Source organism: Vicugna pacos, chromosome 9 (assembly GCF_048564905.1).
Source record: "Vicugna pacos chromosome 9, VicPac4, whole genome shotgun sequence".
NCBI lineage: Eukaryota > Metazoa > Chordata > Mammalia > Artiodactyla > Camelidae > Vicugna > Vicugna pacos.
In genome coordinates, this window is record NC_132995.1 from 13,788,800 (window position 1) to 13,815,371 (window position 26,572).

Below are 26,572 nucleotides of genomic sequence, written 5' to 3' on the forward strand. Positions count from 1 at the left end.
TTTGCAATAACTGGATATCCAACTGGAAAAACTTAAGGTGGATACGAATCTCAAACTTTATACAAGCAGAAATCCCCCAAAGTTCAAAAATTTAATTAAAGACTGTGAATCAATGAAAGTAAAAAAGAAATCACAAAAGAATGTTTAATAAGCTCAGAACTGGAAAGGCTTTTCTTTCTCTGAAATACAACAAACCCAGAAGGCTTAAAATAAAAAATGAGTAAATCTGACTACATTTAAAAATTATATCTGATATCTAATCTTTACAGCTACCCCCTTAGTAAGAGCCTTAGCTCTGATTATATAACAATTTACCTTCCATTCATTCATTCAGAAAAGACACAGAGAATCTACTAGATGCCAAGAACACCAAGAAATTAGTAATTTAAGCTCTAAATGTTATAGTTCATATTTAGGATGAGATAACTTTTTAAATTTGTTTTAAATGAAAATATAGATTAATTCAAAGGAATATTATAAACAATATTGATGAAACAGTGTTAGAGATAAGAAATTTTCACCTAAGACTAATTTACCTGACTCGGTTTATCCCTTCTGCTCTTCAGTTCAAATTTTAGTGGTTGGAGAGTGCTTTCAAGTTGCTGTTTCTGCAAAACTTGTTCATTGTATTGTTTCTCCCTGAAAATTCATTTTGTTAGAAAATAAAAAGTTCATTTTCTGATCTGGTTCTTCACATGCCAGTTTATTATCCTAATGGAATTTCTCTGTTCTCTCTTTTTTTTTTTATTTCTAAGTCTCTCATTTTAAATTCCTCACTTCAATTTCTCCATAAATATGTATATATTTGAAAAGTAGCAATGAAAAGACATAATGCTACTGAGTTTCAGTCAAGAGTAACTCTGGTGAATAGTGTAGGAAAGAAATTTTGCAATTATTCAGTAAGGTACGAGTTGAAAACTACCCTTTTTTTGCCCACATAGTCATAAATTACTCCTTTATTAGAACAGAGAGTTTAGTTACTAATTAAGAGAAGTTGCTGTTTAGAAACAAGTTTATAAGTTCATGAGAAATAAAATTTCAACTTCATGAAATATTACAGGTACTCCTAAATGATCTACAGTGGGAGGTAACATCCACAGATGTCTTTTCCAGAACACAGATCCCCGAATTAGCATAATCCAAGGCGAGGCTGGGGAGTCTACTAGCTGATGCCCTACACTTTGTGTTTCTTCTTTTGTAACACTTTGAACTTACCTATTTGACTATTATTTATTTAGTAAATCATTTTTAAATCCCTTTTGAAACAAGGCAGGATCCATAGTAAGTAATTAAACAATAAAGACTAATCCGTGCTTTCAGCATAGACCTTTGAACTGATCTTATCTCTGCATGAGAGAGATGCTGAAGAAACCTAACAGTAATCATTTTCCACTTTACTGTTTAGTCCCTGTTTTCATATATCAATAATAAAACTGCATAATTTTTTTTAAGTTTCTGCCTTGAGACAATTGTTCATTTTCATAACTCTGCAAGTGGGAATGTAAAGTACTATAAACTTCCTGGAGGACAATTGGGAGATAAGGATCAAAGATCTTTTTTTAAAGAAATATAGAATGAGGAGATTATATATATATATATATATATATATATATATATACACACACACATATATATACAGATATATATATTGCTGTGCTATTTCCAAGAGTCTCATATTCCACAATAGTAATGAAATTTTCTCCCCTGTAAAACCCCAAAAGGTCAGTGAGCAATTATAAGACTTCTCCTGCATATCTACAGTATTAAATATAAAGAGTTCAAATATTTCTTTAAAACCAAGAAATTCAGTACCTCATACTGCAGAGCTCTCGTTCCCACGCCACATTTTGACGTTCTAACTGTGAATTCATTTCTCTTGCTTCCAAAAGCTCTTTTTGTAGCTTGTTAACCTTATTTTCCATTTTTTTAACTTTTCCTCTAAGCAGTTCACAGTCAGATTCTTTACATTCTATTAAGCTTCTGAATGAATGAACTGCATTCTGAATTTTCAATAAGGTACCATAATCTGCATAAGGAAGAAAACACAAATAGAAGTAAAATGAATGAGTAATTTTTGTGTATGAAGGACTGTGCATTTCACATTCACTCATCCATACATCGAACAGTTGGTACTGAGCATCTATTTGGTGGAAGACATTCTTCTAAGCTCTGCAGATATTAAAAGAATGACAAAGTAATATTGTGAACATTATGTAAATAAATTTGGCAATTCAGATGAAGTGGGTAAATTCCCCGAAAGAGAGAAATTACAAAAGCTCAATTAAGAAAGAACACAAGCTAATAAGCCCTATATCTTAAAAACCAAAATGAAAGTCCTATTTAAAGACCTGACCACAAAGAAAACTCCAGTCCCAATGGTCACACTGGTGAATTCTACCCAATATTTTAGGAAAATTTAATACCAATTGTACACAAATTCTCCTCAAACAATGAAGAGGAAGAAATATGTCCTCATTCTACAAAACTACCATTAACCTGAATCCAAAACCAGACAAAGATATTACAAGGAAGAAAACTAATGTCATGAAAATGGAGGTAAAATTTCTAAACAAACATTAGCAAGTTAAATCTGACAATACAGGATAATTCATCACGGCCAAGTGAGGTGCATCCCAAGAATGCAGGGCTGTATTAACACGTAAAAATGGATTAATGTTATTCATCATATTAACAAACTAAAAAAGAAAGATCATATGTTCATGTCAGTCGATAAAAAGAGGCACTTCCCAAACTTTAACATCTATTCCTGATAAAAACTTCCAGCAAACTAGGAACTAAGGGAAGCGTCTTCACTATGACAAAGATCTGTGCCAGCTCCACAGCTGACACCATACGCAATGGTGAAAAGCAGAATGCTTTTCCCAGAAGGTGGGGAACTGGACAGGAATGGCTCCTCTTACTCCTCTATTCAGCACTGAGCTGGAGCCAGTGCAATCAGGCAAAATAAAGAACCGAAAGACATCTGGATGGGAAATGAAGAGGTAAACCTGTCTGCTAATCAGCGGGGAATATGATAACATGGTGCGAGTCAGCTAACTCCAACCTGTGGGCTGGGTTGCTTGCTTTGGTAAATAAAGTTTTACTGAAATACAGCCACATCCATTAACTTCTGCATTGTCTATGGCTACTCTTGTCATAACAGTGACAGAGCTGATTATCTGTGACAGAGAACTATTTATTGGCTGCAAGTCTTACACGTGAACTATCTTTAGTAAGACAGTAGTTTAAAGAAGAAAAAGCTGGACCATCTTTGGTTACATAGAAAATCTGAGAGAATCCATAAAAAGGCTACTAGAACTAATCAATGGGCTCAGCCAGGTTGAAGGGCACAGAGTCAGTATACAGTAATCAGCTGTATTTCTATAATCAGAAACTAAAATTTGTTATATTATTTTAAAACAAACAAACAAATAGAAATATACTACTTACAACCGCACTAAAAAATAAGAAATACAGGTAAACTCATGAAGGATGGAAAGACCCAGACACTAAAAACTCTAAAATATTACTGAGAAAATCAAGGAAGACCTATATAAGTGGAAAAATAAACTTTGTTCGGGGTTAAAAATTCCATATGGTTAAGAAGTCAATTCTCCCCAAATTAATCTACAGATTCAACATAATCTACATCTAATTTCTAGGACACTAGCAGACTTTATTTTTTCACATTGACAAGCTGATTCTAAAATTCATGTGGAAAGAAGGGTAATAAAATGAAACACGATGAAGCCAGAGGACACTGGCCTTTAACCATGGAGCTGTGAAAAGCAGGAGCTGGATTTTAAGCAAGGGGGTAACAGAGATCTGAATTTTAAAAACTATCTAGTAACCACGGTTGCGGTGTAGCCCAAGGTCCCAGGAGGTGGAGCGGCGGAGAAAGAAGTCCTGAGGTGATTGCAGTGTTCTAGGAGGGAAGCAGCAGTAACCTGGCCTTGGGTGAAGGCGTAGGAGCAGCGGACTCAGCACAAAGCACAGGGAGTGGGAGCGGTCACAGCCCCTGGCTGGCAGCGCACAGCGCGTCTGCTTCTGCCTTAACACAAAGCAGGTTTCTGGGGGGGGTAGAGGGTGGGAAGGGATAGACTGGGATTTCAAAATTGTTGAATAGATAAACAAGATTACACTGTATAGCACAGGGAAATATACACAAAATGTTATGATAAATCACAGAGAAAAAAATGTGACAATGAGTGTGTATATGTCCATGAATGACTGAAAAATTGTGCTGAACACTGGAACTTGACACAACACTGTAAAATGATTATGAATCAATAAAAAATGTAAAAAAAAAAAAAAGCAGGTTTCTGAGACACAGCGGACTGTAAGGTGCCCGCGCGCCCTGGGCAGTACTGGGTGCACACGTCACCGCGAGATACTTAAAAAGGCTTCGTAGTCATGTGGGGGTCCTACCTTTACTCTCCAGGCCAAGTCGTTCGATCAGCCTCAGGGTATTCTTATAATTAGGGTAAGGGGACTCGCAGTCCTCCGAAGCTGTTTCCGGTGACAGAGTTAAGTCATCGAGGTCACCCACAGAATTCACCTGCTCTTTGACCTACAAATAAATAATGCTATTTTGCAGTGTCTCCAACATAGTTATAAAATATTCTCAGTGTATTGAGGTGATAAATATCCATCTTTGTATGAGAGCAAAAACACAGACACTTCTTGAAAGAACTGATTTTTGTCAAAAGGCTAACTTTATCAATAGTGTTTCTAAATTATTTTTAAGTAAATTTCTCTACAACAAAGGAGGATTTTCTGTTTTTCCACTCTATTATAAATTTTTTTACTACAGGATAATATTTTTATAATTAATATTTTACTATACCTTGTCCTTTTTAGCAGATGTTTTCTTTGAAGACCTAAAAAAAAAAAAAAAAGGAAGCAATTCATTTCAGCCAAATACTAAATATTGAAAATACAAGAAATATGTAAACCTACTATTTTTTATATAAAATATTTGCATTGATAATTAATTTTCAATTAAAGGGATTAAACAAAAAATGGAAACTGTAAATTAAAGGACAAAGAAAGTATATCAAATAGATTATTAACGAACTATTAAATTTACATCAAGCGGACAAACAAAAGTAAAGGAAAAACATAAGTTTACGTGCATTATTTGATAGGAAAAAACATAGCAGGATTTTCTTGTTGTCATTTTCAATAAAAACTGGTATTTAAGGCACTAAAAGCTATTTGGAAAGTATTACTTAAGTCCTTATAGGAAAGAAACCCTTTTCTAATAATCATGAAATTAGCTTTCTCGAGGACTTAGTATGCAGCAGCTATGCATTATTATCAGCACTTTTCATGTCTTAAAGACATTTTAATCCTCTCAACAATCCTGGGAAGTAGGTAATACAGTAGGTACTTTACCCAGGAAGAAAATGAGGCCCAGAAAGTCTAAATCACTTGCCGAAGCCCCTGTGTCTGCCCAGAATTCCAATCCAGGCAATCTGGCTTCAATTCTTGCATTTCACAATATGCTGAGAAAGTAATATTTATTTTTAACTATTTTTAACTAATATAGTAAATGAATCTCTATTATTATTCTATGTCTAAGTGTAGTTATAAATAATAATTTCTGGGGCATATATCCAGAAGGAACCCTACTTCAAAATGACACCTGCACCCCAATGTTCATAGCAGCACTATTTACAATAGCCAAAACAGCATAGAGACATGCTCTGCAAACTACCATCTTATCATTAAAAAAAAAAAAGAAAGGGAACCCCCACGAGCCCCACATCCCCCTTCAGTTATCACCCAGTCCTCTCCTGCCTTCCCAGTGAATGTTCTCTAAGGGGCTGTTTGGACCGATTCACTGCAGCCTGGCTTCCATGGGGACATATTATTGAAACTATTTCTGATCAAAGGCACTTGTCCTCATCTTAACCTTTCGGCAGTGTTCCTCTGATAGTTGAGAAATCCCTTGCCTAGGCCTTTGCACTATATGATGCTGTTCTATTTCCAGAGAAGGTAATCACTGCCAATATGTCTTCACCTAGAAATAAAGGATTTGTAGATTTTCCCTGCCATGACCTAGATCTCCTTCACTTAAACTGCTGTTGTCATTCATGTGTAGGAGACCACCAGCCAGTGAGGCAGACTTCTCAAATACATGTGAAGTCACAGATGCTTTTAATGTCTGTTTTCCACTTTCATTCTTCTTTACTTCCTTCATAGGCAAGCCAGGAGAGCTACTTTAAAACAATCCATACAAAACCCAATTTTTAAAAAATAATTCTACTAATAAATTTTAAAAAACGAATTTTTGTAAAATTCCAACTGTTACCCGTCTTCAGTCACTTATTAATTCACAAAATGGTTATCAAGTGTGAACCATAGGCAAGGAAATACAAATTCTTGCTTCAAAGACAGATAGATACACAATTATGATACAATGTGATACGCAAGAGCTGACAAGTGGAAAGTACTAAGTGAGCATAAGGAAGGCTTTACAGAAGAGGGGAAATAAACAGGTCATGAGCAAAAGAGACAGGAGGCAATTATTCTACCTAAGAGATTAGAATGTGAGCAAAAAGATTAGACTTTTGGCATCTAAGAGTGTCCTTGGAACCTGGAAGGAACTGTGCGAAATACATGGAAGCAAGTACAGAGATGAGTCTGGGAAGAAATTCTGAACAATACTAGGAAAATAATAATTATCTACTGTTGAATACTGATGTAGGCTTACCTATCAGAATTTTCTTTCTGCAGAGCAGCAAACTGCTGGTCATCAGTTTTTCCCCTCTTCCTCCGCTGAGTTAGTCCTTTACAACAGTTGCCATCACACACGGTTTCTGATCCTTTCAGTTCACCACTTTTGTTCCTGTTCTCTTCTACTTTAACCTTTAGTGAAAGTTTGATACAAAAGGTAATTATTACTTTCTTCATGATAAAGACTTTGTTTTCATTCATTTTTATCATTTGACTCAGAGTTTTCCCTGATTTCAACTGATTAAAATATTTTTGTGCTTCTTTTAATTTTATCATTTCAAGTCATTGAAATGTTTGTAAATTCTGCTTCTTTCTATTTGAGGAAAAGAAACAGAATTTCCAAAATTTTAAAAGGGCTTTCTTAATGTTGTGCTGTTACAGCCACTCTTCTGCATGTGAATGGCAGAGACAGAGAAATAAAAAGACAAAGGCATAAAATTTGTCCGCTTCTGTCTTTACCACCTAGATTTTGTATGAAACAGCCAGATTTAGAAGATGTCACACCTTGGTGCTTCAGTAACAGAAAGGAAACAATCTCCTTTCTGTGCAAAAGCTATCCTTTCCCCAATACTTTTTATAATTCTTGTTTCATTTGGATCCTGGGGTACCAAAAAAGTGGTGTTTAATAAAACATATAAACCCAAGTTTACTGAAAGAAGCAGCGTGAAACTGATGAATTGCCAGTTAGTGTGGAATTCTGGAAAAGGAATAATGTTTCCCCATTTCACATTCAATAACCATGACCATTTTATAGCTAGAGGGCATGGGAGTAATGAGTCATCTACCTTAGCCCCACTGTCTACTGATAATGGGAACACAACCAAGAAAGCTCAAGTGATTTGTCCAAAGCCCCTAAAGCAGCAATCTTCAGCATTTCACGGTGTCAAAAGAGATGATACAATTCTATAACACTGAATCTAATAAAGTACCAAATAAATTCATCAAATTGATCAGAGAAGTTAAAAGTGTGACTTTGGCAAAGCTGGTGGCAGGGCTCATCTCCTTTTTCTATTAAAGGAGAACACCTTCAGATTTCTGTCTATCTTTCACATTCTTTGCACTCATACAAAAGAACACGCACACACACATTTAAAAAATCCATTTCTAGAAGTAAAGAAATCCATTCAGTGCATCTCAAAACTCAAGATTTCTCCTTTGGAGATAAATACTGAATTTTTTTTTCTGAGGGTTCATACTACCTATATGATAAAATCATACATGTCAAAACTTACTACATTTTATTAAATAATACAATGTAAGGGTCTGACCCAACAGAAACACCCAAGAGTGTTGATCCAAGAATATGTGGGAGCACATGTGTTTGTTCTTAAGTATATCTCAAAGTGGCCATGATGGAATTCTAAGTGTCCAGTGATCAGTAAGACACATAAGCCCGCACTCACTAAAGCACAGCGAACGGATCAGTTTAGTGAGAGTGTGTGCTTATGTCCCTTCTCTCAGTCACCGCTTCCCTCCCATTCTATGGAAGTGCAACTTATATTTAAGCCAATAGATTAAAAACAAACAAACAAACCTTGAGCTTATTATATTTCCTAAGCCATTTCACTTGCATTTATTCTGGCTCAGAAGGTCACGTGGCACACAGCTGAATTACTTTCCCACTTCATATGAAAGACTGACACAGAGACTTATGTTGATTAAGGAACCAAACCCAGGAAAATACTTCCCGGAATTCCTGTTATTTAGATGGCAGAAATAGTCCATTTCTACACAATTACATATTTAGATCACCCCCATTTTATACATAGGCTATTTTCATAAGTGGAAATTCATATCAGATATGGATCAGAATGGAAGAGATGATTGATAAAGAGAAAAACCAGAGTAGCAGCAAAGGAACCTCTACCTCTTTTTGAAGCTGAATTTTCTTTTTCCAAAGCCAGGAATTCTCCTTGTAACATGCCTACCTCATTCTTAAACCTTTGCATATCTTGGTGTAACTCTTTTAGATACACTTTGTTCTGTTACCATTTGATGGAGAAGAACTCACATTTCCTAACTCGGGGTCCATGATTTTAGAGTTATTAGCATCGCAGTTATCTGCAGGCAATGGCTTCTGGAGCTGGTCTTGTATTGGTTTGGTTTTCTTGTAAGTATTTGAAACAGCAGACATAGCGTGACTTTTTATCTGAATAATGTGTTTCATCTCACTGGAGCGGGCAAGCCACAAGACAAAAAGGCTTTTTGGACCACTTACCAGAGGCGTGTGTCTGATGTCTGATTTCCAGCGAGTATTTTGGCTCCTTTTTTGTTTTCTTTTCGTATCAAATTCCTGGTCTTCTTTCACCAGAAGTTGAGCTCGGTTCCTTACTTCATTTTCTCTATCAGTAAAGAAACCTTCCTCATTTTTATTACAAACATGTTCAGTGTCCGGTTTATCATTTTCAGTTAACTTATTTTCATTTAAATAAAGTTTTGAAGATGACTGGCAACCACGCTTTGCTGAATCAGACTTGGAATAAGATGGAAAGACACTTTCAAGACTGGGCTCTTCGTGTGGAGGGAGCACCTGGGATCCTACAGAGACAGAGGCTCCAGGGGCATCTTTTCCCTCAGAATCACATGTATTATTTGTCACATTGGAAGGTAGTTTCTTTAAGTCACCATGTAGTTCAGAGTTGTCATGTAGTGACTCTGCCTTATGAAGAACAGTAATTTTGCATTTTTCACGGATTTTACTCACTTTCTGATTTAACTTCTTCGTGATAAATTTTGTATTAATTTTCCAGTCTAATTTGCGTTTTTTGACCCACATGTCCTCATGCTTCTCCACACAGGTATGTTTTGAAGATACATGCACGTTCTTTCTGTCCTGTTCCTTATTCATTCCTGGTCCTCCAGGCATTTTTTGCAGATGCACAGGTGAAAGATTAATCTGCCTGATTTGACCTTCAGATTTCTTTTCTTTCACAGTACATGCCTGTAAAGCACATTTATCCTTAAGTAGTCAAGTACGGATAAAGAAAAATTAGAAAATAATTAAACTTTAACAATCTTCTTAATCTATGTTTGGCTACTCACAAACTAAGAAGTGAAAATTACTTGCCTTAGCCTTGAAATAGGAGAAAAATAGGAACTCAGAAACCTAACATTGTCACTGTTTGTTTGAACTAAACAATTTATACATGTTAAGTCTACCAAGAATTAGAGATTAGGTTTTTAACATTATAAAGGCTTCCTCACTAAAAAATATTTCACCTCACATACCTTAAATAATGAGTCCCTGCAGTGCATGTAAAGATGTTTTAGAAAGGACTCATAACTGGAGAATAGGCAAACTCTAAATTATTAGGTGCCAAAATCAATTAACTTCAATAAGAAAGAGGAACAAATTCCCAAATTTTAATGCAAACTATATACTATGATAGTGATCTATCTCAACATGTATTCTCTGCATCCATCCAGGTGCATTATACTCTAATATTCACTAGTGAGAGTAAATAAAATAATTTTTAATAATATTTGCTGATTTCCTACCCTGAAATGCAATAAATTAGAAAGGTTTTGTTTGTTCCCTTACAGCAAAGGTCCAATCCTGGAAGGTTTGATTCTCTTAATAGGCAGTTGGGTTGACTCTGTGACCCCTATTCTCTCCCTGATTGTAGATTCTGAAACCAATTACATAGAGATCACAAGACAGAAGAAATCTTTTATCTGGACATCAACGGCTTGCAATTTGAAACTGCAAATATTGAACCACTGGGAATGACTGTTCCTTACATGAAACTAACTCAGTGGCCATCACTGCTATATTGTATACAGTTTCCACTACTTAATCACATGATTTAATATTTGATATCACCTTCTTTATCATGTGAGGACGTTATAAAAATGTAAGAAGTAAACAATATTCAGGAAGGTATTTTGCCTCAATTCCAAGGATAAAGTTAAACTATAAATTATTATAGACCCTAACAATACTTTAAGCTTTGTAACTAGATAAAATGCTATTGAAAACTAAATATTAAATAATTATTTATTGACTCTAAAAGTCTAGTTTGAAAGGCAATTTCTTTTGAACTGTGTTATTAAAGCTCAGAAAACAATATTAAACCAGAAATTTAAATTTACATTTTTACATACGTGTGACTGGCTGTTTTCAATTCCATGAAGTCCTTCTTGCTCTTCCTTAAATGTCATTTCTAAGTCTAGGTCTGCTGAAAAATGAATATGCTTAATTAAAATTAACTACTTAGAGCAGCTAGATAAAAGGCATCATCTTGATAAAAATAGTTAAAAAAAACACTTCATCAACTGATGGTTTAAATTAAGCTTAATCTTTAGCTGAACATTTACTTCTTTAAGAAATACTTCTAATTATCTAAAACTTCAACAAAGTATTTGGGAAATACTAGATGTTAGCAGATTAAAGACACACAAACATTCATTCAGCACCCACAGAAGGCACATCAAAGATTCATTCACAAATTCATCCACCAGACATGAACAAAATAAAGAGAAATAGTACAGAATTTAAAAACACAGTAGAAATATACAAAGTCACAATAGACTCTATTCTCTACCCCCTAACTACCTTTTTAAGAACAAACCAAGCTTCAAGAGCAATGCTATTTATGGTTTCCAAAATTACTGTTACTTTTTATGCTTTTATCTTTCCTTAATCTGAAATGTTTCCCTCTATTGTTCTGACAAATTCCTTTTCCTCTTTTAAGACTCAGCCTGCTTTGTGAAGTCCTCATTGATTACAGCTATCTTTCCACAGGGACACAGGGATCTCTTTCCTTGGAGCTACCTTGGTACTTTACAAATTTTTCTAGTGTATCTTCATCAGCTGGGCTGTAAACTATTTCTTTACATGTCTATCCTCTTTACTCCTATGCTGTAGACGACAAACTCTTAAAAGTACCTTTGTAGAAACAGTCTTTATTTATTTTACTCAATAATTACTTATTGAATTCCTGCTTTAGCAGTAGGCACTGGAGTTTAAAGAAGAATGTGGATAATAGGTGTCAGGGATGGCTTTTCTAGACAGAATGCCTGAGCTGAGACTTCAACAGTGAGGTCAGCCAGCTTCCCAGGAACGCGGGGCAGGAAAGGAAGAGAGCACGCAAGGCTGGGTAGGAAGGGAGAGACGCACACAAGAGGGTCAATATTTGTTTGAAATACAGGGCAGGTGAGGAGGGCATCACCAGCAGCTCACAACATCAGAGCAAAGGACAGACAGAGGGCGCTAGAGATGGAGAGCCAGGCAGAAGTCAGAGCACAAAAGCCTTGCCTGTCCCTGTAAGATGCCTGGACATTAATATGCTTTAAAGAGTGTTTCATGGTCATGTGTGCATTTGAGGTAGATCACTCTACGTGCTGCAGAAGGGATGAATTTAAAGAGCATAAAAACAAATGGAGGGAGACAAATTTGAAGGCATTGATAATGCAAAAAAAAAAAAAAAAGATGCAGGCTTGAACTGAGGGAATGTTTCCAGAAATATTTAGGATTTAAGATTATCAGGGCCCAGCACAGAATCTTTATTAGATAAATAAATGCATGACTACTGGGTCCCTGGAGAACTAGACTCTACTTATTACTACATAAAAGGTATCAACGGAGAAGAGACATGATCTGCATGAACTATTTTCAGTTGCTTCTATTTCTGTTGTAGTTTTTCTGTTTCACATCTTCCCGTGATGAGGGAGCTCATGTAGGTGTCTTAAGTCCTGCTTTCTGGATCTCCCAAGCTCACGAAGAAACAAGAGCGAACAAATCACTTCTTTCATTTTTAAAAACTTTGAGTTTATAGCTTGTAGTCACTACTATAGAAGATAATTGAGAATCTTTTGTAAATATGTCATTCTACAGATAAGGAAAGAAAAGAAGATAAAGCTATAGGAGTAGAAAAAACATTGTACGATTTATTACTACAGCTCTGATCATCTCAGTGATTAAGGTACTAAATTAATTGATATATAAAGTAGAACAGATACTAGATGTGGTTAACCAACAGACTGGGTATCCAGAAGAACTAGAATTGATATTTCAAATATTATTTTTAAGTGATAAAGCATTCCTTAAAAGCCTATATCCTTTTCACCCTATCAATCCATCAAAAATAATAAAACAAGCTGATATACTATGTGGACAGTTAAGAAGGAGGTTCTGTGTAGCAAATGCCCAATGACTGCCACTACCGCTGGAAAGCCACTTCTAAAATACAGAAAGTCATAGAATATACTAGAAATATTTTGATATTTATTTGCAGAGGTGCTATTTCAGTTACACTGAATATAGCTGTAACTACTATTTATAAATTCAGAGCTAGATAAAAATGAAGCTAAGAAACCATACTTTGAGAAGGGAATCTTTGGATGGCCACCTAGGTTTTCCAACCAGTCACAAAGCTCTAGACATTCGTCTCCTACCCGCTCTCAGGAGTGTGCTGAATACTAGTCTGAACGAACTTACTTTCTCCTAACCCTCTTTGCGATTTAATATGCTGCTTTGGTCAGAGGATGAATGTACATGTCATGCCAAAAGGCATTGTCTGGTTGTAGGTTGCGTAAAAGGAGTAAACACAAAGGAGATCCTGCCACGAAATGATTTCTGCAAAGTCAGAATATGGCGAAGCCACGCACAGGTGGACTATGGCAAGCTCTCTGTGCTGCTTTATTACCTTCTTTGCTGCTTCTGTTCTCTGGCAGCTGTGATTCGCGCAGGCCACGGAGCGCTGCATTTTCTGACAGAGACACGGCTCCAATATTCATCTGCTCTTTATCTACTAGGGCCGTCTGCCTCAGTTCTGTGGGTGCTGAATGGTTTGTGGTCACTGATTGTGATACCAATGGACATTTATCCACTTTCAAATGCTCAGCTCTTTGACCAGCCGCATTATTGGGTCTCAAACTAGTACAATCCCAGTCTGAAGGATCTGAAAACAAAGTTTCCCCTTATTAGAATGTGAATAACAATACAAACTTGACTAACTTGTACGAATTCTCTTTCCAGAGCAGCAGCCCCACGTCCATCCGCAGCCCCACATCCTCCTCTCCCCCAAACACACTGCTCCTTCCCAGCTGGTTGTACTTTGCATGTCACTGCTGTTCACATAGGGAGCCACTGTCTCTCTTTTTTCTACTTTTAATTCTCTAGCATTACTTATTTGGATTCACGCACACTCTCTATTAAACAGTCTATATTCCATAAGAGCTTTATGAATAAATATGAGTCTTCAATGTATGAATTTTTTCATTAACAAAATGTATGTCTAACCAGCCATTTACTGGACGTTTAAATATGCATGGCAGTATTGTGTCCTAGAGACATGGGTTTAAGAAAACTTACTGAATGGTACTACTTTAATTACGATGAGACAGTCTTTCCTCAATGTACCAATATCTTCAGAATTCTTTCCTTAAGGCTTGGATAAACATCATAAATTTATTTAAGAAAGGATAGCCTTGAGTGACTAATTTTTTCCCTATAAAAATAGGATAAGTCTAGGTACAAACTAGATCCAAAGAGTGCAGGGTGCCACCAGACAGGGAATATGTAACAAAAATGTTTTCCTTTTTTAAAAAGAATTAAGTTGTCAGATTTAAACGTTTTAAGACAAGTTAAAGAAAAAAAGATAAGAAATGTAGAAGTGAACTTTAAAGCCCATTTCATCGCAAGGGCCCCTTTATCATTTCACATCCATGAACCCTGTTTAAAACCGCAGTTCTCAAGTGTCATCTGAGAAGCCCTGAAGCCCCAAGTTCCCTCCATCTAGGGAATCCACGAGGTCAAAACTATTTTCACAATAATACTGAATGCTATTTTCATTCTCATTCTCCATTAAGTGTGCAGTGGAGGTTTCCAGATACATGACATGTGATAACATCACAGCTCTAGTGGCTACTGGAATGTTTGTGTGTGCGTGTATTTTACATCTTTCAGTTTTATTTTCTAATATACTAAACATCAATAGATACAAACCACTTAAAAGTTCCTTGGAATTCTCAATAATTTTTAATAGTATAAAAAGAACCCTAAACCCCAAAACTTTCAGGGTTAGTGTTTTAAAAAATCATGTCTACCTAATATTAAGGTAGGACTAATTACTTCCATCATTTTTAATAATCAAAGACACCACCCCCTCCCCCCCACACACACACTGCTAATCAAAACATCCAGTTGGCTTAAGATCTTTGGGGTAGGGAAATAGCTCAGTGGTACAGCACATGCTTAGCATGCACAAGGTCCTGGGTTCAATCCCTAGGACATCCATTAATAAAAAAAATACAGAAATAAATAAATATCATCAATGTGACAGCACTAAAATAATGAAAGTGAAATATGACTGACATGTTAGCAAGTGAAGCTTTACCCTACGGAAAGGTCAGAATTCATTTAAGCATTTTAAAACTGGAAAAACCTTAGTACCTAATAATCAATCTCTCGGAGTCCCTAAGAAATAGAGGGATTCCAAACTGAACACTTCAGTGTCTTCCAACAGCAATAGAAACATTTGAGTCAAAGCTGACATTTTAAAAAATCTTTTTCTTATGCTTATGTATTTTATCAATCATGGATGCCAATAATAACATCTGCCTTCTTTATGTCATCTTTCAATTAAATTTGAAAAAAAAGAGAGGAATTAGGAATAAGAAGACTGTACTTCATTTCAGAGTTAAATTTGTATTGCAAAATTTACCTGATTTGAATGCTTGTAAATTCTTCATTCCTCCTGATTTATTAGGAACAGAATCTTTCACTCCAACTGCAGGCTGAATGGTTTTTGAAACAAACCGATTAATAATGTACATTAGATACAATCTGTAGCAATAATTCAAGTGGGGGAGGGTCTAGCTCAGTGGAAGAGTGCCTGCTTAGGAGTACATGAGTTCCTAGGCTAAATTCCCAGTACCCTCATTAAAAAAAAATTCAAGATAAAAGTATAAAAGTTTTTACCTTCAAGTGAGGGTGCATATCAGTAGACTCTAAAAGCCAAAAGGGACACATAGTCAATTACATGTAAATACGAAAGCCAACTCTCCATTCATGCAGAGTTAGTACTGAGCGCAATCCTCATGCTTGCTTTGGAAATGAATACATTAGGTTTCGGTGTTTTGTTTTTGAGGGGCAGTTAGGAAAGCAACAAGACAGAAATATGAATCCATTATAGATACTGAATGAACAACAGGAATATAGGTTTAACAAAACATGTAGTTAAGATTTCAAAAGTACGATTATGTTTCAAATGACTGTATAAAATAGAAACGTGCACATATACCAATGTGAACATGCTGCCTGAGGAGGAGAAAAGCGATCTTTAATCAGAAGAACAAATCATGGCTCCAAGAAGACAAATGTGAAAGCTGATGGTAAAATGCAACAGCACAGCTTTAATGCGACTGACACCATTAGACTACAAGTATTTATCATGCTCTTCAATTTGCGCTATAATTTAGGAAGTCCACAGTTGTGGTGGCAGTTCATTTGAATGTGCAATTCACTTATCATCAGAGAGTGTGATGAATTGATCAGCTTGGATACATACTTGTAGAATAATCGTTCATAAAAATATTCATTTTTTTCCATCCCCACATGGGCTATTGGTATGCCTACATTTCTTGGATCCTCTAGCCATCGAAGTTTCTTGATCCACTCATGCAAGAAAGAATGGATACTGAGTTTTCAATATTGAAATCTGATGATCAAAAATAAAATTTAATTGCCACAGAAATATTAGATTTTAAAAGTCTTTTATATTTCAAAACGTGTGTAGTATTCACTGAAAATAACAACTTTAACATTTATGAAATGAACCTTATTAATTTCTTTTGTTTCCTCTAAACACAAGTCTACCTTCTGAGCGTGGTCTGAAGACCAGCAACAAGGGCATCACCTGAGCTTGTTAGAAACGCAGACCCACTGCTCAGAGTGTGCAGTTTTCAGTGGGTCCCCAGGTGACTGTGTAAAATTTGAGAAACTCTGGTCTATACCGAGTCTGCTTCTACAGCACTTGGACTTAATTGATCCTTCTGAAATCCAGCCTCACGCGCCTCACTGTAACACTTCCCCAAAAGCTGCATCAGAAGTTGCAGACTTTCCAACGGACTCTTTACCAGGCTCCAGCTCCCCTGACCTCCCCGGAACGCACCCTGCTCTCTTCCTCTTTCCCACTCTTCTGTTGGCCTATGAGACACCATCCTGTATGGCAGCAACACGCTGCATGACACGAAGGTCCACACATTTACAGCTGGCCACACATGCCTATGCTCATCCACGGCAGGTACACCCAGCTCTGCGTGATCAGGTACCGCAGTCCTCACCGCCTTCCTAATGATCAGGGGGGCGGGGGGTGGAACATTCTGCTGTGCTTCCCGGACAAGCTTTGGTGCTGGAAGAAGCTCACTTCATACCCATCTCATTTCAAACACTCTGCTCTTCCTTCTTCTAAAGAACTATTCTACATGACCACCTCCTGCCAGGGAACCCCCTCCTTTTCCTTCATTTACTCCGCTCCTCCCTGCCTCTCTCATTCTTCACTCCTCCTTCCCTCCTCCTGACTTCCTGGCTGTCCTCAGATCACACAGCATCTTGAAGGAAAACTAACAACTGAGCTCCCCAAACAGCATTCTAGATTAATCGTTGCTGACAGCTGATAGGATATAAAATTTACCTCCATTTCTCCTCTTTTTTCTCACTATATGTTCAACAGGTGATTTTTCTTTGGCTTAGAGAATATATCCGAATTCATGTTTTAAATCAACATTCTGTCAAATGACTTTTTTATAAAATACAGTGCTTACTTTCTATTTGTCCATTTAATGTATTTTTTTCTCCTTGACCTGCAGCTCCAGATAACTGATCAACATAGTTCGGTAGTTGAATCTTGGAGGTACTCTGTTAAAATTAATATTAATAATGAATTGCATAAAAATTTCCTAATCCCTTTCTAAGAAAATATTTGTGTTTCCTACCTTATTATTATTATTTTTTAATTTCCTACTCTAAAAGCAATAAGATTTAAAAACAAGATAAGCATATCCTAGGAATCCAAACATTTAAATAGAAAATTTCATATACACTCTCTAGATCAAGTCTATCTTTTATCTTCAGTTGGCTTTTGACTCTGTGGACTGAGCATGGAAAGCCACAGCAAACATTTTCACAGACAAAATACTGACATGTGCAGATTTAAACAAAGAATTAACTTCAAAACACCTAATTCCATTTTGCAGTCCTCAACAAAAGAAGAGGACTTTTTTAAAAAAAATACACATTTTTATATGTATAACTGAATTGCTTTGCTATACACTTGAAACTAACATTATAAACTGACTATACTTCAATAAAAAATAAAATTAAAAATATACTTATTTAAATATATTCTTTAATAAGTATATGTGCTATAAATTTAAAATGTTTCTTAGGGCAGATACTGTCTTTAGTATTAAAATAACATACTTGGCATGAAAAGAAGTCTTGGAGTCTGTCATGTTGAGTATTAACAGAACACTGTGGAAACTGCTACACTTCAGTAAACAAAGGCTTAGCAGAATCTAACTATTTTTTGATAAAACTTTTATTGATAGGAAAAATAGTTGAATAAGGTAGCAAAGTAGAAAGAAAAACATTTATGTTTAAATTAACGGCAGAAAAATTTTAAATGTAGTTATGCAGCTCTTCAGAAAAGTACCGTAAGCTTTACTTTAATATGGGAAGAATAAGAACACTGTTTATTGACCATCTGCATGTGCCAGGCCCTTATGATGCACATTCTCTTTTCTACACACAGCAATAATAAAAAGTGATTCTAAGGATGGTTACCCACTTGCTGCTTCCTGGCCACTCCAAGATGCTGGAGTGCGGTGATGAGCAGATGGGACCCGCTGTTCTCTCTGTCCAGAACATCCCTCCCCTGGACCTTCGTGTGACTGGCTCCTTCCTGTCCATCCCCTGGCAGCTTTGGTCACACTCAGCTCTTGTCTGACTACCTAAATTCCACCCTTACTCCACCCCCGTCCTAACTACAAAGTCCCCCACTGTTGTCTAACCTAACTCTCTCCACGTTCCTCGTATGAAGGACTTACTGTCCCTGAAAAATGGTTCCTGTTCACTTCTTTTTCTGTTCCTGCCACTGCAGCCTAACCCGTCAGCTGCTACATCCAGTGTCTAGCTGCCTGATGCATAGCAGGTGTTCAGGAACAGGAATTGATTTAAGGTCAAAACATCTAAAATCCCCAGAGGGCATCAAGTACCAAAGCACTATATACCTATCGGAGATGTCTGATAAGAGCCTACCGACACTCAACATACCCCAAATGAGAGATCCCATGCCCGCTCTAACTTTCCCATTTTATCATCCTTCAGATCTTAAAAAAGTGTCCTCAACATTTTAGTGGTCACTGGTGGCCACTGTCATCATTCTGTCTTACATTTCTATAGCACCCTTTACAGCTGACAATGTGTTTTCACGTTTGTTACCACATTTTTGTTCATGACACATAACCTGACGGGTAGGTGTCAGTACCATGTTTTTGAACGAGGTCACTGACATTCAAACAAGCCAGACAAGTTTTTCCAAGATCCCACAGAGGGTCAGAACCAGGATGCTACCACGTCTGCTGACTTCAAGTACAGTGCTGTGCCACTAGGCAGGAGCTGCCGAGATCCAAGGGCTCAGGCTCTTCTGACCTCTTTCCACGGCTATCACCTTGGAATAGGTCATCACTACCCTGCACGTAGCTTCCTTCAAGTCCGGTCGCCATACAGGTACTCAGTGTACGCTACTTTCCCTGCCCAAAATGGGCTGTCCTCAGTAAAACATCACTAAACCAAACTGTATTTATTACCCCACGAATTTATTACTATTCCCCATGCTTTTGCTTCTCCTGAAATGTTCGTTGCAGATCTACCTGACAATCCAAACATAATAATGCTTTCAAGTCGCAGACACTGTCTTTTCGAGGTCAAAGTGGTTAAACAAACAAACAAAAACACTTTTTTTAATGCAACTTGTTTCTCTCTGAATCTCACTAAGAGTTTTACACCTCCAGTTATAACAAAGAAAAAAACATCTGGTCAGAGGCTGACTAAGAATAATTCATTCGTTTTTAGAAAATATAACTTCAGAGTCCAAACCGGTTCCCTGTGACTTCAAAGCCTTGGTTTTTGCACTACATACACCCGTTTCGTTAGGTGAGTCTGGAAAATTAACAGAAGTGCACTCTGCAGTGCTATGACATGTAGCGTGGAATGATTTTACTAAGTTTAGGTTAAAAATATGAGGGAAAAATTTTGCTGGGCAAATGCAAAGGTGAGAAAGTGAAGTCAAATCATCCCTCCCTTTATGTTTTAACATCACGCAATGCTTATACTTGAAAATAATAATAATAGAAGACAGTACCTCAGAATCCGTGGATGGTTCTACAACTGTCTTTTCTCCTAATCCTAATGCTGAGGTTGCACCTATAAAATGCAGTGACAGATACATTAATGAGAACACATACCACTGGGAAGTTTAAATACATATATAAGTCTATCTCCATTCATGACTATGTCAATAAAATAAAGTGGCAGAAAAGAATTTCAGAGGGTTGAAGCATTTTCTGGAAGAAAACTTGGTCATAGTTGGGATATTTATGAAGTAAGGTGGCAAAAGAAAAACATTTAAAAACTAATGATTATCATCTTTGGATCTACACACTTTAGATTTTTACTTAATTTTTTTTTTAATGGAGGTACCAGGAATTGAACCCAGGACCTCGTGCATGCTAAGCATGCAGTCTTCCACTGAGATATACCCTCCCTCCTCCGACCATACTAGCTTTTAAGCAGAGAAGAAAATCCACAGATGTACACTAACTACCCACCTTTGTCATTTTTGTGTGCTCCATCAATAGAAACCAATTTTTTGTGATCTGCTTGCTCCTTGAGAACACTGTTAATAGTCTGAGCGCCATTCTCTTTTCCCCCAATTTTTGGCTTTGCTGCTTCTTCCTATAAAACAAAACAAAATGTAACAAACACCCAACTTCAGAAAACATCACATTCCTACACTTGGTCATTCAATCAATCAGTCAGGAAGACAACATATATTTACTGTATCCATGAGATCATAGGCATTATCCTGGGAGAAGCTGGCAATATATATACAAGACAGAATCTGCTCTATATTCTAGGAGAGGTAGAGACACATGAAAATGAATCAACACAGACAAGTATAGCCAAAAAGAAAGAAGGTGAGGATCAAATTTTCTTTCCATTGTCCATAAAATCAGCTGTATGTCCCTCAGAAGAGTCTGAGCATTTTCCATGACCTGACTTTTCCTTCTCATAATTTGAATTTGAGATTATTCCCATCATAATTTGTACTATAGAGCTCCCGCTCTCGCTTAACCCCACTATTTCTGCTGTGCTTGTATAATAATCTCTCTCATTTTGACACTCATTTATCTTTACATTAATCTCATCCTTATTAAATGAATCCTTCCCCTTTGTACTCCTGCCCATCTTCATATTCATCCAGCTTTCTTTTCAGTTGCTTTCTGATTCTTTCCTTTCTTAATGGCACACTCGAGAACTGTTTCTTGCCACCAACCTTTACAAATCTCAGTCCTGCACATGTGCCTCTCTTGTTATCACACTGTTTTCTATTGTGATCTTGAGGACTTCCATTTCTGTGTAGGACCCTTTTCATCCCCATGAGAATCAGGGGGACGGTATGTGAAAAAGCACAGGAAGAAAAAGTAAAAAAGAAAACAGCTTACCTCTGTAACAGCAAGAACTGCTGCAGATGTGAGATGTTCCGGTGCTGGGAAGGCAGGATGAGAAAAGCCTGGAACTTCGGTTGATGGTTGGGGAAAGGTTGGAACCACATCTTCATTTTTATTATCAGAATTATTGTCCTCCAAGGAGGTGCTAGTTCCTGGTTTCAAAACACCATCTTTTGCCTCTGCTGTAGTGAAAAGAAGGTATGGTAGATGAAATTATATATAATTTCTGGTCAGTGAAAACACAAGAAGGACACTCTTCAAATAACTCACTGTTTATCGTGGGTTCTTGCCAGGCCTGAATTGGCTTTGCAAACCTTGGATGCCAGGCTTTCTAGAGAAGAAAATAACAGCTTTAAGAATAACAAATATGAAATTGAAGAAAATAATTATAACATTCCCCATTCCTAGATGATCTAACACAAAGAGCACTGGCTTTGGAGTCATTCAGATATGGATTCAAATCCTGGTTCTGACCTTTACCAACCTACATCCTCTCATGGGGTGAGGATTATGAGAGGTGATCTCAGGAGTCCCAAAATGTTACTTTCCTTACCCCTCATTGATTACTATGCAGACACTGTGGGATCCAGTAGATGACTTTCTTGACCAAAATGATCTTGAACAAAAAATTATCCCTGACAGTTTAGAGCCCTACTGAATAAACTAACATTAAGAAATTAAAAGTAATTTTTCCATTTTGAAATGTGCTTGCATGATTTATATATGTGTGAATGATCTCTCATGGGGGAAATACGAGAGTTTCCTTTTTAGCAGTATCTTATTTGGATGAGTTAGAACAGCAAACAGTATAAGCTTCTTGTATTCCAATTTCCAAAAAGCTAAAGACAAATGATTCTTTAAATTCAGCTACTTCTAAGAAAGAGGAATTAAAAACAAAAGCAATTCTGAAGGGCAATGACTCATGAGTGAGAGCCACACACATAGTAAACAGAAAGCTGTAACTAAATGCATTCACAGAGGCGGAGTGAGACGGACTGAAAGAACAGTCACTGAAGAAGTGTTTTCTGCAAAGAAATATTAGGGTTGGGGCAAATCATTAGAAAAAAAGTGGGGGAGGAGGAAGAAAAGAAAACATGAGACATGACTAGTCAAGTACAAACTTAAGGGAAGAGAAAAAGGAAAATGTAATTATAACAAGGTATGTGGAGAAATATATATATTTCAGCATTTATATATATAATAGATCAGTGATGTATCAGTATTGTTAGGTACATACTATCAATGAAAGCCTCTGTTTTACCTTTTTATTATATAAAAATATATAAATTATATATGCAAGTGTATATATTGCTCTTCAGCAAAGTTTTTAAAAATAACAAAATATATGATATATAAAACATATATATAAAGCAAAGGACTTTGTTCATAGTATATCCCCAGTAATATTGACTTGTATTACTCTACAACAGTTTGTTTGTAAATACTACTATAATAAAGAGTTAAATTTTGTCACTATTAGGCATTCAGTTGAACATGGTCATCTCTCACTACCTGAATGCTGTTAAACTATTATTAGAGAGAGAGAAATAGATTTTAAAAAGTTCCTAACACATCAACTTTCCAGAGAGAGAACTGGTATTCAGGATTCTAAGGAGAATATATAGCTTGAAAAGATATATTTAATGGAACATGAGATGGGGCTAAAAAGAAGGTTAAAAAGTTTTCATCTGAAATTCTAAGCTCACAATTGGTGGATACTGAAAAACAGACTGTAACCTTTTCCTATTTATCATATACTTCTTATCTATTTCCTTGGCATTTATGACATATTTCCTCTCATAACAAGTGAACTTTTACAACCTAAACAAAGGGAATAGAAATTTAAATCATATTTTTGGAATTCAAATCGATTTCATTATGACATAGTATGCATATTATATTACCTGTACCATCAAATAGATTTCATTATGATACAGTGTACATGTTATATTATCTGCAACATGATACAGAATTCCATGTCTCCTCATGCATCCAAATTTAAAAAATACTAAAATGCTTCTTACATTTAAGACCTTATTCTAGGTGCTCCAGGAAATGCACAGTTACGTTTCCTAGTCTCTAGCGGTGTATACTGATGCAGGGGCTATAAAATGAATATGTAAATAACTATACTACAAAATGTCTGAAATTTGAAATTTTAGAATGGGACACGAGGACTGGACATGCTTTTTAAAACTATAATACAAAAGAATTCTGAAGTAGGTTTCATCATATGGTTGTTATTAAGAGTCTACTTTGAGAGCCACTTGTTATTTTAGGGAAAACATGTATTCTTCAATTAGATGAAGAGTTTTGAATAAACTCTTAATGGGATACTTTAGAAAACACAGAGGAATCTCTTTACAATATGGGTTTTGAGAAACAGAATTTTAATTTCTAAATTTCTATAATTTCAACTATTATATATTTTAGTCTTAATGCAGAACCAAGGACAGAAATAAGGTTAAAAAAGAAAACAAAACAAAACAAAACCTCTTTCCTAAAAACTCTGTGCTACTAAAATAAAAAGTGTCCAAGCGGGGAAAGAAAAAGACACAGGCTACGTAGTTTTGGAACTGAAAGGCCCCAGGAAGAGCCCGTGATTATCACAGTAAGCAGCTGGGCGCACTGAAGATGCCCCTGAGGCACGAGAATTATACAAGTGCCATCCGTGTGGTTTAAAAGTCAAAGAACCCCTATCCTTGGCCAAGCTTCACACTTCCTCTATCGTGGGAAATCTTTTCACAGCACAGTTTTCCTGTCACTATATACTTTCTGGTCCATTTTGCTTCAGCCTCATCTTCAGTATTTACCAAAGTAAGAAAAGAAAAAAAATCAACCTGCCGTATTTTTATAAAATGGTTTACTCTGATCAACTTTCCAACACAAACATAGAACAATGATAGGCAGACCACTGCCAAATTTGAAGAGTAAATACTACACAAAACTAAATTCAGAGCAGAAAAATTAATTTCACAAGAGAGCACTTTACCTTGGGAGCAAGATCTGCGTCATCATCTGCTGAATGCCATGAATCATCAATACAAGGTATGGATGAAACACTTTGGAGCAAAAATACACATCAAAAATGAGTGAGTTCATTTCTTTAAACAAACAAAAGTCTATGCTGAGGGATAAGAAAGCAGATTTGGGAGCCAGGCTGCCTGATGGTCAAGTCACAGGTCAACTATTTCTTAACCTTGGAATCATGGGAAAACTAGTCAACCTCCTTGAACTACAGTTGCCTAACTGACTAGAAGTCAGCTACAACAGCACAGCTACTCTGCAAAGCTGTTGCGGTGACTGTATGAGGTAACAAATGTGAAGCACACAACACAGTGTCTAACCCAGAGTAGGACACTCAACAAACCTTGTTTCTTTTCTCTGTGTTCCCTTAGTCAAGATATAATTTTTAAAAATCCACAAAATCCTACCTGCTTATAGAGAGATCATCAAACCTCGGTGGAAACTTAACCTTTAAAATTTCTGTTAAAGAGAAAAGTAAAATAGATTTTGTATCAGCAATAGAAAAATACAGAATATTAAAAGTATAAGACCAATATTTTCTTAAAAAGCATTCCTTTGAGACCACAACTGGAGACTGCACACTCGGGAGAATATTGAGTATACTCCTGGTGGGTAATTAATGCATAAAAACTACTTCCCCTCCTTTACATTTATCAAAAAAAAAAGATATTTATCAAAATTTTGTATCTTAAAGTAAACTGCTGCTTACAAGGACCAAAACCCCAACCAAACTTTATGAGACTCACAAAAAAATGATAATCACTAGTAGAATCAGTATCAGAAACTGACAATGTCAAGCTCACACAGCGCGGTGTTTCTGGACGATACCCATGGAACAAACCCACCCTGCCATTCGGCTTTGTCAGCCTCGTGTTACCTGGGCACAGTCATCCCTATTCACTCACATATGGTCTAGGGCTGTTTTCACACTGCAATGTCAGACATGAGGAGATGTGACTGACACTACATGGCCTAAAATATTGACTCTCTGGCCCTTTATAGAAAAAGGTTGTGCATCCCTGCTTTGTGTCATAACCAGGAAACCCTAAGATTCAAATCACATCTCCTTACTCTTCTCAAAACTCTTCAGTGAATCCGTGCTGCTGTCATTGCTGGCTCCCAGCTCGACAACCATGTCTTCTTCGTTGTCCTTGCTGGACAACTGCAAATTTTCTTGGGTATTTTCTGCCCCAGTATGTGAGGAAGGTAACTTCTCAGCTGCAAAAAGAGAAATGATTATTCTGCGGTCATCAGAGTAAATACATCTCCTTCCCGAGTGGCGTTTAGGAATGAGCATGTGATGTAACCCAGCCAGTGAGATGCTAGGGGAAGTCTACCGGAAGCGTCTCTGTTTTCTTCCTAGTTCACAGAAAATATGCAGAAAGAAGCAGCCCTCCTCGCCTGTGGATACTGTCATGTGAGAACATGAAGCTTGGAGCTGCTGTCAATCAGCAGACCAGGAAAGGCGACATCAAACACCAGCAGCCTCACTGCTGAAGGAGGGACAGCATCTGGGATCCTGATGACATCAGCGAACCTTCTAAACAACCCTGGTTCCTGTTGCTGTAGCCACTGTTACTTAGGTCTCCTATGATTATTTGCAGCTGAAAGCATTCTGACAAATTTCCTAAGGTCTACAGCAGACCTCCTCCTTCCCATAGTACTAGAAAGGCTTTCAGAAGCGTGCCTGAGCTAGGTAGTCACCTCGTTCCAAACCATTCCTACAGCATCCTTTTTGCACCAACAAAAGGAAACTCATAGATCCTGCAAAGTTCACCAGCACATCTTAGCGTTTGCACTGCTGTCCTTTCTGCCAAATGTAATCTTGAAAGATGTTCTGCCCACCAAACACTGTCCTTCTGCCTCCTTCCCTGGCAAACTTCTACTCGCTCTGCATGCTTACCTGACATCCTACCCATTTTTAAAACACTCCCTTCCTCACCATGGACTTAAAGTATCTGGCACATATTAAATAATAAAAAAATACATAAAGACAGTTACAAAGTCCTAATGGGCTCTAGGACACAATAAGCACAGAATAAAATAAAGTCAATCATAAAAATGGTGA

At 36.8% G+C, this 26,572-nt stretch overlaps 1 protein-coding gene across 3 annotated transcripts in view; it reads right to left on the bottom strand.

Annotated features, from left to right (window-relative positions):
• The window catches only part of LOC107035226 (coiled-coil domain-containing protein 144A-like), a 51,946-nt gene that overhangs the window by 17,026 nt on the left and 8,348 nt on the right, over positions 1 to 26,572 (bottom strand). Inside the window, exons 7-24 of one of the 3 annotated variants that reach the window (XM_072968649.1) lie at positions 25,576 to 25,722; positions 24,912 to 24,963; positions 24,470 to 24,539; positions 21,748 to 21,808; positions 21,472 to 21,659; positions 20,575 to 20,701; positions 20,109 to 20,170; positions 17,509 to 17,602; positions 15,665 to 15,693; positions 15,408 to 15,480; positions 13,389 to 13,643; positions 10,846 to 10,919; positions 8,960 to 9,700; positions 6,719 to 6,873; positions 4,847 to 4,880; positions 4,429 to 4,570; positions 1,813 to 2,026; positions 537 to 639 (exon numbers count right to left, since the gene is read on the bottom strand). In XM_072968649.1, the coding sequence (XP_072824750.1) occupies positions 537 to 639; positions 1,813 to 2,026; positions 4,429 to 4,570; positions 4,847 to 4,880; positions 6,719 to 6,873; positions 8,960 to 9,700; positions 10,846 to 10,919; positions 13,389 to 13,643; positions 15,408 to 15,480; positions 15,665 to 15,693; positions 17,509 to 17,602; positions 20,109 to 20,170; positions 20,575 to 20,701; positions 21,472 to 21,659; positions 21,748 to 21,808; positions 24,470 to 24,539; positions 24,912 to 24,963; positions 25,576 to 25,722 (2,621 nt within the window). The remainder of the gene's footprint in view (positions 1 to 536; positions 640 to 1,812; positions 2,027 to 4,428; positions 4,571 to 4,846; positions 4,881 to 6,718; positions 6,874 to 8,959; positions 9,701 to 10,845; positions 10,920 to 13,388; positions 13,644 to 15,407; positions 15,481 to 15,664; positions 15,694 to 17,508; positions 17,603 to 20,108; positions 20,171 to 20,574; positions 20,702 to 21,471; positions 21,660 to 21,747; positions 21,809 to 24,469; positions 24,540 to 24,911; positions 24,964 to 25,575; positions 25,723 to 26,572) is intronic. The other 2 variants (XM_072968650.1, XM_072968651.1) reach the window with 2 other exon arrangements.